Genomic DNA, 16,002 nt, shown 5'->3' with positions numbered 1-16,002 from the left:
GTTTTAAGAACACTAGTTCTGCCAAGCACTAGTAATGAATGCCTTTAATCCCAACACACAGGAGGGAGAGGCAGGAGAAACATCTATAAGTTTCAGGCCAGTGTTGGCTACACAGAGGAATCCTGTCTCAAGGAAAGCAGGAGGGAGAGGCAGGGAAGTTAGTTTTATGCATTATTTAGTTAAATACCTAACTTCTTCTGTAGTGTGACTTTTAACACAACTGCTTTTCTGGAAGTTTTTCAAAACTTTCCCCCATGTTCCTAATTATGCTCTGAAAAAGTAATGTTCTGAAATTTTAAACTTCAGTCTTGTCAAAAAGGTCTTCGGAGTCTTGTCCAACTTCTATACAGGGGAGAAAGTTGGCCAAAAGAAAATTTTATGTGACTTATTAATACAAAAATAACTTACTCCTGAAAACAGGCATGGTGACCCAGGCCTGTAACACCAGCCCTCCAGAAGGTAAAACAGAGGGTGGCAAGGTCAAAGCAGCCTGAACTAAATATATACACACCTTGTCTCTAAAAGAAAAATTAAACTACTAACACTTTAACCTTGGAATCAACAGTTTTAATAATTATTTCACCACAAAAGGAATGCATCCCCATAAATCCTGCCATATAACTTCACAAATACAGAAAGAAAGTTTTTAAAAGTTTGTTATGTGGCCACATGTACTGATATGAGTACACAGAAAATGCACAGGAAAAAATTAAGACTAAGCAACAGCACAAAAAATTAATTTTTACTTCTTTTGGAAATTCTTAAAGCTATACATTAAGGGAAAAAAACAGAAAGTAAGCACATTCTACCCAAAACTTAACATTCTTACCAGTGTCTTTGTCCCTGGCTTTGTAAACTTGTCCATAAGTACCTTCTCCAATAATTCCGATGATATCAAATTTATCCACGCAGCGTTTCCCCCAGTCAATATCTTTTTCTTTGATTTCACCATAGCGAGGCCCACATATTCTATTAAATATAGTTCTGAAGTTTTTATAGACAATCAAGCAAACTGAATGAACTGTTTAATAACTCAATAGCAATCCTGCCCAATATTAAATCGTTATTTTATCCTATTCATGTATATTTGTAAATATTCATGTAAAACCAGTTACTGTCAGTCGATATTATAAGTTATCATAACAAATAAACAATAATTTCTACATACTCACTCTAAGTAGATCAGAACTTCAAAGAGAAGTAGCAACTGTTTCTTTAAAAGGCTTTTAGGAATGTAGCTTTTCAGTAAGTAGGTAGAAACAACACTACTAGAAATCATCAAGTTCTCAGTCTCCATAAAATTTCTCATTCAGGGATTCTCTCTTTCCCCATATGTATATCTATATACATGTGTGCACACACGCGCGTGCGCACACACACACACACACACACACTCACACACACACATATATACACACACAGAGTACCAGGTAGCAAACAGTAACACAAGAAACTGACTACAAATTACTTACAAAATGATTTATAGCATTATAAAATACTATTATAAAAATATTGAAGATTTTCACTCAAACAAGTACAAAAAGTCTTAATTCATGTAAAACCACAACTCAGAATTCCATACTTGGGTAGAGATTAATAGATATATCAAAAACCAAATTCTTTAAAAAGATGTTTCTTTGTTATATTTTGATATTTAATAGCAGGGCCAACATAGGCTCAAGAATTATAGCAAAAGGATGCAAGGATAGACTAAAGTTTTCTTCTCATAATAGAAAATGATCTTATATTTTTAAATTAGATGCTACCTGAAGAGCAACTCTAAATCAAATCTATCCCTAAACTTTTAAATTTTTCCTTTCTTGAGTAGACATTTTTAAAAAGCACCAGTATTTTATTCTTAACTTCAAGGAAAAGAGCTCTATCTGGTATTTAGCATGAAGCTACAATTAGCTCCATTCTGAAAAATTCTCTCTCTTGGAAAATTACAAATGCATACAGTTACACAGAAAAAGTGAGTAGTTAAAAGCAAAGGAAAACACTATCAATTACTGACTTTGTTTGAGTGCACTGAACACTGTCTTCCACTTTGTTCAATTTCAGTGTTTTTATTAGTTAGCTATCTTAATGATAGATTAGTGTCTTTGGCACATGCAACACCCCCAAATTAATAATTACAAACTGTAAGAAAATTTCATTTGGTTTTATTAGTCACTGCAAATAGATATCACCCTTCATGAATATTTGTTTCAGAACTCTGAACCAATCTGTATATTTATGTTCAAATAAATATACACTCTTTATTTTAAATCTTAATGTTTTCTAAGTTTATAATTATCCAGGATATAGTGTGTCCAGTCAGCTTAAGCGCCAGTAGAAAGCAAGCACATACTTAGGCCTTCTTTTGTTATGTAACTGTGTTGCTGTTTTCTTCTCCTCTGGACTCTTGGAAAGATCATCTCCTCCCGGTAACTCAGGGGGCAATGGTAAGTCAGCAAGCAGACATCGAAGTTTCTTTTCTACTTCTTTTTTAACTGCTTTGACAGAAATATTGCCTCTTAAGCTAAAGAAAGAAAAAAAAGGGGGGTAAGTCATATCAACCATAAATAATTGATTACATGATAAAACTATGGTCACATTTTAAAATACAAGGAGCATGCAAAGGCTATATACCATATGCCATACTTCAAGTCCATCTAAATAGATTATCCTTCAACCACTAAGTAAAAACTTTAAGAAAAACGTGACACAAAACTAAGTATAAAGCATAGAAATCTATAAAGAGCAGACCTTAATTAATAGTAATATGTGATTAAATGTAATAAGTGCAAGGCAAATGGGGACTTAATGATCTTTTTTCTTTGCAAATCTGAAACAAAAACCAAAGATTCTACAACACTTCAGGATATAAACCCACATAGTCTTGTTAGTATACAATTTGTTGCTTTCATTTCTAAAGTTTTAAGTGGATATAATTTGTCATATTCTAGCTTAACCAAGTGTCTATAGTAGAAAGCATAATGTATCTATTATTATAGATAAGCATATCGGCCCTACCAAGATTAACAATGGAAATATCTTCAACACAATAAATGAAAAAAAAAGTGAAGAAGTATCACGATCCTAATTCATTTTAAATAAACAATCATGCTTTTTATAAAAACACAATGGTAACAGAAGAAACAGTTTACTGAAGTTCTAGGAGAAGGATTCAAAGTGAGTATGACATATACTATCTGGCTAAGACTCAGAGAGGAGCCAATCCAGTGAAAAGGTGAAAGGATTTAGCTTAGTGGAAACTCTGATCGGTTGACTATGACTGATAATGCCGAAAAAAGTTACCTACAATTAAGAAGACTGGGAGGAGTAGAACTGCCTTTTTAATATTAGCTTTATTAACAGCTATTAAGAAGTGTAATCAAATTCCAAAGTCATTTGCAGTTCCACTTATAGTAACTGATTAAGGTAAATCTTATTAGTGGATACTAAACCATTAGATGACCAGTTGCAGAGAAAACAAATCTTCAAACTGACAAATGTGTTATCCTACAAATTCTACATGCAAAAGGGTCACAAGTATCTTCTACATATAGGTTTTAAGGTTGGGCATCATGTAACCAAGTTACCACATCACAATTTAACATTGTATTCATCATATAATAAGAAGTACATAAAATCATCTAAATATCCTGGCCCAAAACAGTAATTTGTTCTCAACCTAACCAAGATCCAACTGATTTTTAGTTTATAGGAAATGGAAAGGTAACAGAAGAGCAAGTGAACTGTCATCAAGAAGACATAATCATACTAATACTACTAATAAGACTACAGATCCAGAGGCTGGAGAGATGGCTCAGCAGTTAAGAGCACTGACTGCTCTTCCAGAGGTCCTGAGTTCAATCCCCAGCAACCACATGGTGGCTCACAACAATCTGTAATGGGATTCAATGCCTTCTTCTGGTGTGTCTGATGACAGTGACAGTGTATTCACATATATATAAAATAAATAAATCTTTAATTTAAAAAAAAAAGACTACAGATCCAGATTCTTTGAATCATGGCAATAACACTGCGATTGTCTTAGGTCACATTTAGGGCACTTATGACTAAACTGCAAACTATGGCAACCACTTATTTTCAAAAGATGTGCATACACATACACCTTCCCTATACAGAAAAATTAAGATCACAGAAACATATATTAAATATTAGCATTTGCTGACTCTAAAAACTTGGTTCTCAACCTGTGGTCACAACCCCTTTAGGGAGGAAGGGGGGGGGGGGGACACTTAACAATACTTTCACAGGGTTTGCCTGAGATCACATTGAATATCAGATATATTTACATTATAATTCATAAGAGTAACAAATTTACAGTTATGAGGTAGGAACAAAAATAACTTTATGGTTAGAGGTCACCACACAAAAGCAACTGTATTAAAAGGCCACAGCATTAGGAATATCCAAAACCACTTCTCTAGAAGGTTGTACAGATGCAAATTTTATTATTTGACTTTTTTAAATACCTGACTACATAAAATAGTACAGATTTATAAAATCATAGTCACAAAAAAAACACATACAATCTTTCACAGATAATTATTTAATGATATAACTGTGACAGTTAACTAGGAATAGGTAGAAGCGTGCTTAAAGAATGCAAGATGGAAAGCACTCCTTAAGACCTTAAGACATGACTACTGAGACTGTAGACCATTATGGTTCTTTCCAATGATCTTTAGAAGAGCCTCCCAGGTGATAGCTATATCGGGCTTAGGTCAGCCAGCACTTGTGGGCATCCACAATTGTGTCTGGGTTTTGTAAATGTATATAGGATGGATCCCTGGGTGGGGCAGTCTCTGGATAGTCTTTCCCTCAGACTCTGCTCCACCTTTTGTCTCTGTAACTCCCTCCCCTTCTGTGGGTATTTTTTCCCCTTTCTACAAAGGACCCAAGGATCCATGACAAATACAGAGAGGGACACTCTCAGCCAGTCATTGAACTAAGCACAGGGTCCCCAATGGAGGAGATAGAGAAAGGACCCAAGGAGCTGAAGGGGTTTGCAGCACCATAGAAGGAACAACAATATGAGCCACCCAGTACTTCCAGAGCTCCCAGGGACAAAACCATCAACCAAAGAGTACACATGGAGTTACCCATGGCTCCAGACACATAGGCAGCAGAGGATGGTCTTGTTAGACACCAAAGGGAGGAGAGGCCCTTGGTCCTGGAATGACTTGATGCTGTAGTGTAGAGCAATACCATGACAGGGAAATGGGGGAGGGTTGATTGCGGAAGGGGAGATGGCTTATGGGATTTTCGGGGTGGGGGTAACCAGGAAAGGGAACAACATTTGAAATGTAAATAAAGAATATATGTAATTAAAAAAAGGAAAAAACTGATCTTTAGATTTCTAGTGAACGACAAGTAAATAAAGATGGCTTTCACACTCAGGTTTCCAAAAGCATATCAGAACAGAAAAGATGATCTCTACATCATATATCAACAAGCTAGCTGACAATTTCAACAAACACTGATTTCTCCTCCCACCCCCTCAAAAAAACAAACAAACAAAAAAACAAAAGCTCATACCAGTTTGCTAAAAAGCAACTTTTAAATATGAAATTGTGCAGGGCAGTGGTGGCACATGCCTTTAATCCCAGCACTTGGGAGGCAGAAGCAGATAGATTTCTGAGTTTGAGGCCAGCCTGATCTACAGAGTGAGTTCCAGGACACCCAGGGCTACACAGGGAAACCCAGTCTCATAAATTAATTAATTAATTAATTGTCATGCTCATTAAGACTGGTCAAAGAGGATGTAGGGGTGTGGAGTTGCTCCTTCCTTAAGAAAGGAGGGCAAAGCCAACAGTATGTGCTTTAAAAGCCTAAAAACCAGTCCTTTTCAACAAAGCATTAAGTCTATTATACCTTGTAACTCTCTGAACAATAGTAATTAGCCATTTTATTTCTTTATTTAATAAAAACATCATTAACCTAAGGTAGTCAGTGTTTCCTGTTGCCTTGATTTATACTAAAGCTAGTAATCATAGTATCTGAGGTGCACAGAATTTAAGATTACAAAATTTTATCAGGTCACATTAATTTAAATAACTAATCTATGTATGATCTTTCAAAATAAATATTTTTACTTTTGGACATAAATACATGGAATGGAGCACAGAAAAATTGAAAACATACAACCTTCAACAACTATGACCTTCTACTTGTAGTCCACTAACAAAATTTATTATATTCTAACAAAACTTATAAAAATATCTTGTTCCCTATCAAGTAATTTTAACCATTTTTCTTTTGCACAGCACATTTTTATTTAGTTTCTTAAAACTTTGCTGAAAATGTTTCCTCTTTATATACTTAAAACTTTGTACTTGAATCAATCACTGAAAGAAACAAGTTACTGGCACAGCCATGTCTGTAGTAGTATTCAGTAATAGTAAGAAAACATACATACAAAACATACAAACCCACAAAGACAATGAAAACCAAGAAGCAAGAGACAGTATAGATCAAGCAAACTGTAGCTGGGTGAGTGTGGTGACACACACCCATAATACAAGCACTCAGGAGCTCTGCAGAGGCAGGTAGATCTCTGTGGGTTAAAAGGTTAGTCCATTCTAAACACTAAGTTCCAGGCCAGCCTACATAGTGTAAGGCCCTCTGAATCTCCTTCCCCACCCATTCCCTAAAAAACAACAAAATAAAAAAACTTTTTCTTTGAAGAGTTACTGACAAATTTCAAATGTGTCTGGACTTACCTATCCGCATCTTTATCTTCAGGCAGCATGGGAGGCAAAGGTAATGGTGGTAATGTAGAGGTCACTAAAGCCACATGCTGCTCCTTCTCCTTGGCTCCTATGCTTGGAGTGAGTGGCTTGGTTTTCTCTTTAGTGGACACTGGTTCTTCCTTTGTAGCAGCAGGTTTACTCTCCTTCCCAACAACTGTTTTCTTGGTGGCTTTATCTACAATCAAATTATTGTCTACCTTTGTTACTTGAAGTGGTGGCTTTGTTTTTGCTTTGTCGCTTTTGACAGTCCCACCACTTGAAGGAGAAGGTGCATGCTCAGTTTTAAGTTTTTTTACTTCCTTCACATGGTTCGTCTGTGAGACACTGGCACCAGTCTCTGTGTTCCCCTTCGTGGGTGTAGAAGCATTTGAGGCTTTCGCAGCTTTGGCAGCTGCCTCAGCAGCCTTAGCAGCCTCTGCAGCTTTTGCTGCTTCTGCAGCTCTTGCTGCCTCTGCAGCTCTTGCCTTTTTATTCTTGTTCAATTCAGCTGCCAAGCTACTCTTCAGAGTTAGTGTGCTAGGAGAAATGCTTGAATGACGACTCCTGGATCTAGACAGTCTATGCCTGCTACGAGATCTTGAGTGCCTAGATGAGTATGGGCTTCTGCTTCGGGATTTGGCAGATCGTCTGATGAAAAATGATTTAATATTTAGTCAATAACCAAATTAAACTTTGTAGAAGGCTAATTTAAATCTCTGAAATGAAACAAATTAACTTAATTTTAAAATGGTAATATAGTGTTTCTGAAGCTGTTGTTGTCATTAAGTAAAATACCAGATGACAATTTTCTTTAAAATATTCTTCCTTTCTCTGGCCTTTGAATGCCCAAAGATAAACCTGGATTCAAAACAAACAAAAAAACCTCCCTAAGAAATGTAACAATTAGGGCAACAACAGGCCATCACTGTTAACTCAGAAAGGAGGAATCAGGTAAGATCTACCTGGATAGCAGCAGGTAAAGTCTCCCACTCCCACCCACTCCCTGTCCTCTCCCTTCGCTTGGTTACATTTTCTGGCACAAACTGTGCCTCTTCACCACCGTGACTCCTATTTTTGACACTTCAGAGTTCCCTGCTACTCCTCTATCTTACCCCTGCAAACACTTCATTAAAAATCCAGCCCTTACATTGAGGCTCACAAGCATCCCTAACTCCAGTTCCAAAAAATCTGACACCCTCCTCTTACCTCCACAGGCTACTATGAACACAGGGTAGTACACATACAAACACTCAGTTGTGTACACACATCTCCTAAATATTTTTGGGAAAAAAATGTATCTGTACTGGAAATACAGTCTTTTTAAAAAAAAAAAAAATCTGTTGACCATCTAAATTGGATTCCATTTCTTTTTAGGGCTTTAACTAACTAGCTAGGTTTTGTGTACATGTGGGGGTGGTAGGTGATTAAATTCACAATTTTTAACTCTACAGGAGACAGGTTAACACAATTTAACATACTGAACATAAGGAAAGACAGCTCCTAGTAGACTGTGGTAGAAATGATGGTTATAAAGTAGGACAGGTTAGCACAGTAAACTACCAGAAATTACAGGAAGTAGGAAAAGTAAAAGCAAGAAATTCCAGGAACCCATAGTGAAAATGGACAGAAGCAAAAGAATAGCATATTTCCTTTTATGGCTAGCATTAGAAATATTTTTATAAACATTCTAGAATTCTAGAATACAAGCAAAATTACTAGGCTAAGGATAAAATTAAATGAAAATCATAGTATGGTAGCCTGAAATTTAATATAAAAAAAAAGAAACTCAGCCAGGCATGTCTTTTAATCCCAGCACTCAGAAGGCAGAAGCAGTCAAATCTCTGTGAATTCTAGGCCAGCCTAGTCTACAAATCAAGTTCCAGAACAGCCAGGTCTACACAGAGATACCCTGTCTAAAAAAACCAAAACAAAATGAAAATTTGGTAACTTTTACTAATGATTTTGCCATACATTACTAAAAGCATTATCACTTTACTCATGATTCAGGCATATGGTTGTAAGAGTGAGAAAGAAATGCATGTTCAAACTTGTAATAAATTACACTATAATGATCTTACTAAAATACTTTTTTATAAATAAAATTTCCCCTTTTAAAATTTTTCTAGGACTGACAGTACAGTTCAGTCAAAGTGCTTGCCAAGAAATCTTAGTACCAAAAATTCAATCTCCAAGAATCCACTAGAAGAGAACCAATTTCTGCAAGCTATCCTCTGACCTCAATACACACACACACACACACACACACACACACTCTCACATACTCACATAAGTTAATACAATTAAAATGTTTTCTTCTAATAGTTCTATACTGTTGAATCTACAATGAGTACATATTAATTATTCGTTGCTTGGTTTTCAACAAGTTAAAAGAACTCTTCAGAAGCAGAGCAGATAGCTCATAGGTTAGGAACACTATGGCACTCAAAGGGTCAGCACCAAGGTCAGGCAGGCATCCTGCTCTAGGAGATCCAAAGTCCCCTTCTGGTTTCAATAGACAATATGTTTAATTTTGCACATATGTATACACAGACATATACATAATAATAAAAGTTTTAAAAGACATCTTTTAAAAAGCTAAGAGATGGGCTGGAGTGGAGAGATGGCTCAGTGGCTAAGAGCACTGGCTGCTCTTCCAGAGATGCTGGGTTCAATTCCCAGCATCCCCATAGCAGCTCACAACTGTCTGTAACTCCAGTTCCAGGGCATCTGACACCTTCTCATAAAATAAGAGAAAGAGAGAGATAGTTATAAAGAGAGATTATGCTCCTAAGAAATTTTCACAAACTCATACAACTCAAAACCAGAATTGCAACTCAAACTAACTAGGGTTCACTATTAATTAGGCTAGTTAAGTGTCCCTTGTAGTAGTTGTTCTCAACCTTCCTAATGCTGCGACCTTTTAATACAATTCCTCATATTGTGGTGACTCTCAACCATAAAATTATTTTTATGGCTACTTCATGACTGTAATTTTGCTGCTGTATCTATGAATAGTAATACCAATATTTTTGAAGACTGAAATTTGCCAAAGAGGCTCAGCAAAGGGGTTGCTACCCACAAACTGAGAACAGCTGCCTTAAGGAGAGAAGACATTAGGGGACTTTGGATCTCCTAGAGCAGGTGCCTGACCTTGGTGCTGATCCTTTGAGAGCATAGTGTTTTTAATCCTTGAGCCATCTTTTCAGCTCCTAAAGAGTTCTTTTCAACATGCTCAACTATATCAGAGACTTTGCAAGAATCCAGTTCTTAACATTGTATTTGGTGAACAAACACAAATTCAGGCTGATTTGTCCTTTTGCCATCATGGCTACTGCAATGCACCCTCTTTCCACAGTTCCCATCCAGCCTCAACAGCACTGTGTTCTTGCCACTTCAGAGGTCAGCTTACTCCTGACTAAGCATCCTTTATGAGCTCCTTGAATCCTCATTACCTCTGTGACCTCTCTAAAGTCCCTTGAACTATCTAAGTTGGATTTCACTCTTTTTATAATGTTCACTGGCCTAGAGGTATACCAAGTATATCAAACTAGGTATGACAAAATACTTTATCACAATTTTAGCTTCCTAATTTTAGTTTCCTAAATTATTTTTGCTAAAGAATATCCAAACCATCATTGGGTACCATCTCCCAGTATAACTTCCTAGGATGATAGGAAACACAGAAACTCATGTAATGTGTATTAAGTATCCAATACTACTGTTATTCATCATCTCCAATCTTTCTTACCCCACTTTTTCTGCCTTGTCTCACATCCTCAGGGAGTTCTCTTGGTCACATTAACTTTACAAGCTCGTTAAGTAAATGTCCTCAAAAGAGGTATGAAATGTTTACCAAAACAGAAATAACCATGTTGTCTTTTTTCCCCAAAATGTTATCTTTCTACCTCCATGTTTAGTGTACAATAATTAGGAAATGGAACCACTTTAGATGTCTATCAACATACAAATGTGTTAAAAAAAAAAAAAACACACAGTACATACACGAAATGAAACTTCACTGAGCCATAAGCAAAACCAAAAGGCATTTGCAGGAAAACGAAAGTGGAAACTGTTATGTTAGGCAGATTAAACAAGATTCATTTTTGAAAAGTGCATTTTTCTCTTAAATGCACAATTTAGATTTTAAATTATTTGTGTATAATTTTTAAAAGATTTATACATGCAACACTTACCTACCTTCCTAAGTCAAAATTTCAAATGGCTGGACATGGAGACATAACTTTAACCCCAGCACTAGGGAGGCAGAAGCAGGCATCTCTTGTGTGTGTGAGACCAGCATAGTCTACATAGTGAGTTCAACTTGCAAGGGCTTGGCTTAAAAAGACTGACAACAACAAACGATGCTCCTCTGTACTAAATTTATTATGCACTGTTTTAAGTGTTCTGCTAATTATTTCCAACAGCACTGTAGAAGACTACTAAATGTATCTCATTTAATATCTATCTTATCTATTCCGTACTGTTATAGTCAAACTATGGCTTCCATCAGACCTGGCACCGTCTGAAATTAAGACTGGGAAAGTCGTATTTGCTCCTTTTAACATTCTCTATTTTTGATTTTACTATTCTCTATCTATTTAACCAGGCTATAAATGTCATTTCCCAGCAAACACACATTATCAAATCAGCAACGGCCTCATCCTATTGATCCTAACTCCCTATATATTCCCTTAAAGCCATACTCTTTGAAACTAGTGTAGCAAACTACCTCAAATATGATTTAGAGCAATCCACATTATCTCATAGTTTAAGACCAGTGAGCTCTGAAAAACTAAACCATCTATCTCTGCTGAAATCTCTTGGCAAAATCTGTTTTCTTACCACTCCCAGCTTCACTTACTCAAGACCTCTATCACTCAGGCCTCTCTTTCCATCATATTTCTTTCCTCCTTTCTGTTTCTATCATTACACAGCATTTCTGACTCAACCTTTCACTCAATCATATATGAACTACCTGGGTAATTTATTATCTCTCCATCTCAAAATCCTTAATTTAATGACAACTACTTTTTAATCATACCAACTTTTTGCCACAACATACTCTATATACACATTCCACGGAGTATAACATGGGTATCTTAAGGGACCATTATGTGGCCTACCAGACTGCTCACTTTATCCTCAAAATCACTTTTCTCTCTCACCCTACCACCTTTTTATCTTAATCTAGCATATGAGACTGATATATTCTCTCTGCTCCATTTATTACTATAGATAGAATAACCAGACCAATACTCACTACTGAGTGAATTTTTTTTACATGTTCCAAATCCTTCACTTGCCTTTTCTTCTTAGTAGTTACTGCCAACCTTCACAACTTTCTTCACGCTCACAACCTCAGTTCCAAGATTTACCAGGCATGTCTTCTCCCAGACTATAATTACTTCCACCTTACATGCAACTTCACACCTATTTAAAATTGACTGCTCTGGTAAACTATTGATGCCCCACACTCCTGAACCTTACCTTACCAAATATTGACCACAAATAGCATAGCCTGTAAGCTTGTCAAAAATGCTTATCTCATATCCTTACCCATATCTATATTCTTATATATATAATAATAATTATTTTTAAATTGTAGACAGGTTAATCAAAAGATGTTGGTTGGTACCTTGCTATTTTATCTTTCCTACTGCTCAAACTCTTGTGCCCATAAACTCATAGTCACTAAAATTAAGTAGGAAATAAGTATATTTTACAAAACTAGAACAAGAAAAATTTGATGTTTACAATGACAATATTAAGTACATTCTTAAAAATATTTCCTACCATTTCTGCTTCCTTACTTTCTTCCTGACTATATATGCTGGCAGCTTTTGCCTCTTAAGGTTCTTCTTCCTTACTGTATTTATTCTCACACAGATTTTAATTTATACTTACAAATTGTAGTGGTCAGAATAGGAATGGCCCTCACAGGCTCATATATTTGAATGTTTAGTCACCAGAGAGTGGCACTATTTGAAAGGATTAGAAGGATTAGGAGGTGTGGCCTTGTTGGAGGAAGTGTGTCAGTCACTGGAGTGGGCTCTGAGGTTTCAAAAGCCCATGCCAGGCCCAGTCTCTCTCTCTTTCTCTCTCTCTGCCTATGGATCAGGATGTAGAACTCTCAGCTACTTCTCCAGCACCATGTCTGCCTGCTTGTCGCCATGCTTCCCGCCATGATGATAATGGACTAACCTCTGAAACTGTAAGCAAGCACACAATAAATGCTTTTTATAATAATTACCTTGGTCATAAGTGTCTCTTCACAGCAATAGTAGCTAAGATATACATGATAGCTTAGACCCCAGCCTCTTAGGCTGTTTGAATCACTGAGTTTTTTTTTTTACAAATTAATCATCAGATGGATTTTGGCATGGGATTAGGATATGATTTCCATCAATTTCTCAAAGGACCAAAAACCTACCTTGGCCATTTTGTATTGTTTATGCAAAGCAATGTACTTGGTACTGACCATCATAAAACAAGAATATTAATCGACTCTGAAAAACTGAAGAATTCTACATATGACAGTATTAAGCACTGAGTCAACATTTAATTCTTTATGTAAAAGTGAAAAAGCACAAGCATTTCTTTAGTATCAAATCTGATTAGGTCTTTAATAGCATTGTATTCATATCAAAGAATTGTTTTAAATAAATGTGTAATTTATTATCAGTAACTGTCTGAATTGTACAGCTAGTTTGTATGCCTCTATACCGGAAATGGATGTGAACCCCTGGTTTAAAAAGTCACCTCCTCCTCACTTCCAATTACTATACATAGCCCTCGGTACAATACAGCTCAACTATTAAGGTGCATTAAGTCCGAAACATTTCCTATTCTCTTGCATTGGTGCCTGATAAAAGGGCAAAAACCTAAAGTCACTGTACACTGCATAAGGTCTCTTTTTCCCATATTCAATTCATCTCCAAGTCCTGTCAACTCTACTCTTCTTTAGTTTTAACTAGTCCCCAGATTCTTTAACCTAAACAGCTACCACTACTCTCACTACTAGATTCAGAATAATTACTTTCTTGGAGTGTCTCTATACCAGGCTCCTACATGAAATCTCCACCTGTTCTAATTACTCTCAATGCAGCTACCTGAGTAATCTTCCAATTACCCCTCTACCAAAACGCCTTAATTATATAGCATGTACACAAAGCCCTTGTCCAGCCATTTAAAATTAACCAAATACCAGGCCTAGAATGTTTTTTCTAACACAGCTCTAATCACCTCCTGTATCTGCCAGACAAAGGGATACTTAACATCTCAGCATAATGTTTAACAGCTATCTAAAATTTCCCCTCATTTGAACTGGATTCAACCGATAATTAGCTAGCATACAAGAAGCCCTGAGTAAAATCATCCACACAACATAAACCAAGTATGATGGAGCACAACTATAATTCTATCACTCAAGAGTTGGAGGTAGAAAAATCAAATCTAGAAAAATCAAATCGAAGTTTAAGGCTACACAGCAAGCTCTAGACCACGCTGGAACACATGAGACTATCCAAACACATACACAAAACATACACCAAGAACCCACCTCCTCTTAATATGACAGAGCTAGAGATATTCTGCCCAATGATCCTCCCACATTATTTGTCTCAAGGCATTAAAATAAAAATAACTAAACCATCTAACCCAATTAAACTTAGAGAAACTTTCTTCAATACTTTGTATCACAGCACCATAACGAAAACAAATATATCTAACAATTACTAGATTTGACCAATGCTACTGTGTTTTCACTAACTATGGAGAACATCCTCCATCTCTTCATCCCAGGGATGCAGGGATGGTTCAATATATGGAAATCCATCAACATAATCCACTACATAAACAAACTCAAAGAAAAAAGAAAACCACATGATCATTTCATTAGATGCTGAAAAATCATTTGACAGAATTCAACATCACTTCACGTTAAAATGTCTTGGAAAGATCAGGAATTCAAGGCCCATACCTAAACATAGTAAAAGCAATATACAGCAAACCAGTAGCAACATCAAACTAAATGGAAAGAAACTTGAATCAATCCTGCTAAAATCATGGACTAGACAAAGCAGCCCTCTCTCTCCTCATCTATTCAATACAGAACTTACAGTTCTAGCTAGAGCAATTAGACAACAAAAAGAGATCAAAGGGATACAAAAGTGGATGATATGATAGTATACTTAAGTAAAAATTCTACCAGAGAACTCCTAAGCCTGATAAACAACTTCAGCAAAGTGGCTGGATATAAAATTAACTCAAACAAATCAGTAACCTTCCTATACTCAAAGGATCAGGGAAACGACACCCTTTGCAACAGTCACAAATAATATAAAATATCTTGATCTGAGTCTAACCAAGCAAGTGAAAGATTTGTATGACAAAAACTTCCAGTCTCTGAAAAAAGAAATTGAAGACCTCAGAAGATGGAAATATTCCCCCATGCTCATGGATTGGCAGGTTTAATATAATAAAAATGGCCATCTTGCCTAAAGCAATCTACAAATTTACTGCAATCCCCATCAAAATCCCAACTCAATTCTTCATAGAGTTAGAAAGAGAAATTTCCAAATTTATCTGGAATAACAAAAAACCTAGGATAGCTAAAACTATTCTCAACAATAAAAGAACCTCTGGCGGAATCACCATCCCTGACCTCAAGCTCTACTACAGAACAATAGTGATAAAACTGCATGGTATTAGTACAGGTACAGGCACGCAGATCAGTGGAACAGAATTGAAGACCCAAAAAACGAAGCCACACACCTATGGTCACTTGATCTTTGATAAAGGAGCTAAAACCATCCAGTGGAAAAAAAGACATTTTCAAAAAAATGGTGCTGGTTCAACTGGCAGTCAACATATAGAAGAATTAATGCAAATTGATCCATTCTTATCTCCTTGTACTAAGCTCAAGTCCAAGTGGATCAAGGACCTCAACATAAAACCAGACACACTGAAACTAACAGAAAAGAAACTGGAGAAGATCCTGGAGCACATGGGCACAGGGGAAAATTTCCTGAACAGAACACCAATAGCTTATGCTCTAAGATCAAGAATTGACAAATGGGACCTTATAAAATTGCAAAGCTTCTGTAAGTCAAAGGACACTGTCAATAGGACAAAACAGCAACCAAAGATTGGGAAAAGATCTTTACCAATCCTACATCAATAGAGGGCTAATATCCAATATATATAAAGAACTCAAGAAGACTCCAGAGAACCAAATAACCCTATCAAAAAAATGGGAACA

At 36.3% G+C, this 16,002-nt stretch overlaps 1 protein-coding gene across 4 annotated transcripts in view; it reads right to left on the bottom strand.

Moving 5' to 3' along the window:
- Positions 1-16,002, bottom strand: part of Cdk13 (cyclin dependent kinase 13) — a 91,039-nt gene that overhangs the window by 49,433 nt on the left and 25,604 nt on the right. For all 4 annotated transcript variants that reach the window (XM_052157114.1, XM_052157117.1, XM_052157116.1 and 1 more), the window contains exons 2-4: positions 6,735-7,391; positions 2,351-2,521; positions 830-969 (exon numbers count right to left, since the gene is read on the bottom strand). In XM_052157114.1, the coding sequence (XP_052013074.1) occupies positions 830-969; positions 2,351-2,521; positions 6,735-7,391 (968 nt within the window). The remainder of the gene's footprint in view (positions 1-829; positions 970-2,350; positions 2,522-6,734; positions 7,392-16,002) is intronic.

Source organism: Apodemus sylvaticus, chromosome 14 (assembly GCF_947179515.1).
Source record: "Apodemus sylvaticus chromosome 14, mApoSyl1.1, whole genome shotgun sequence".
NCBI classification, from domain to species: Eukaryota; Metazoa; Chordata; class Mammalia; order Rodentia; family Muridae; genus Apodemus; species Apodemus sylvaticus.
This window is presented reverse-complemented; position numbering and strand designations above follow the sequence as displayed.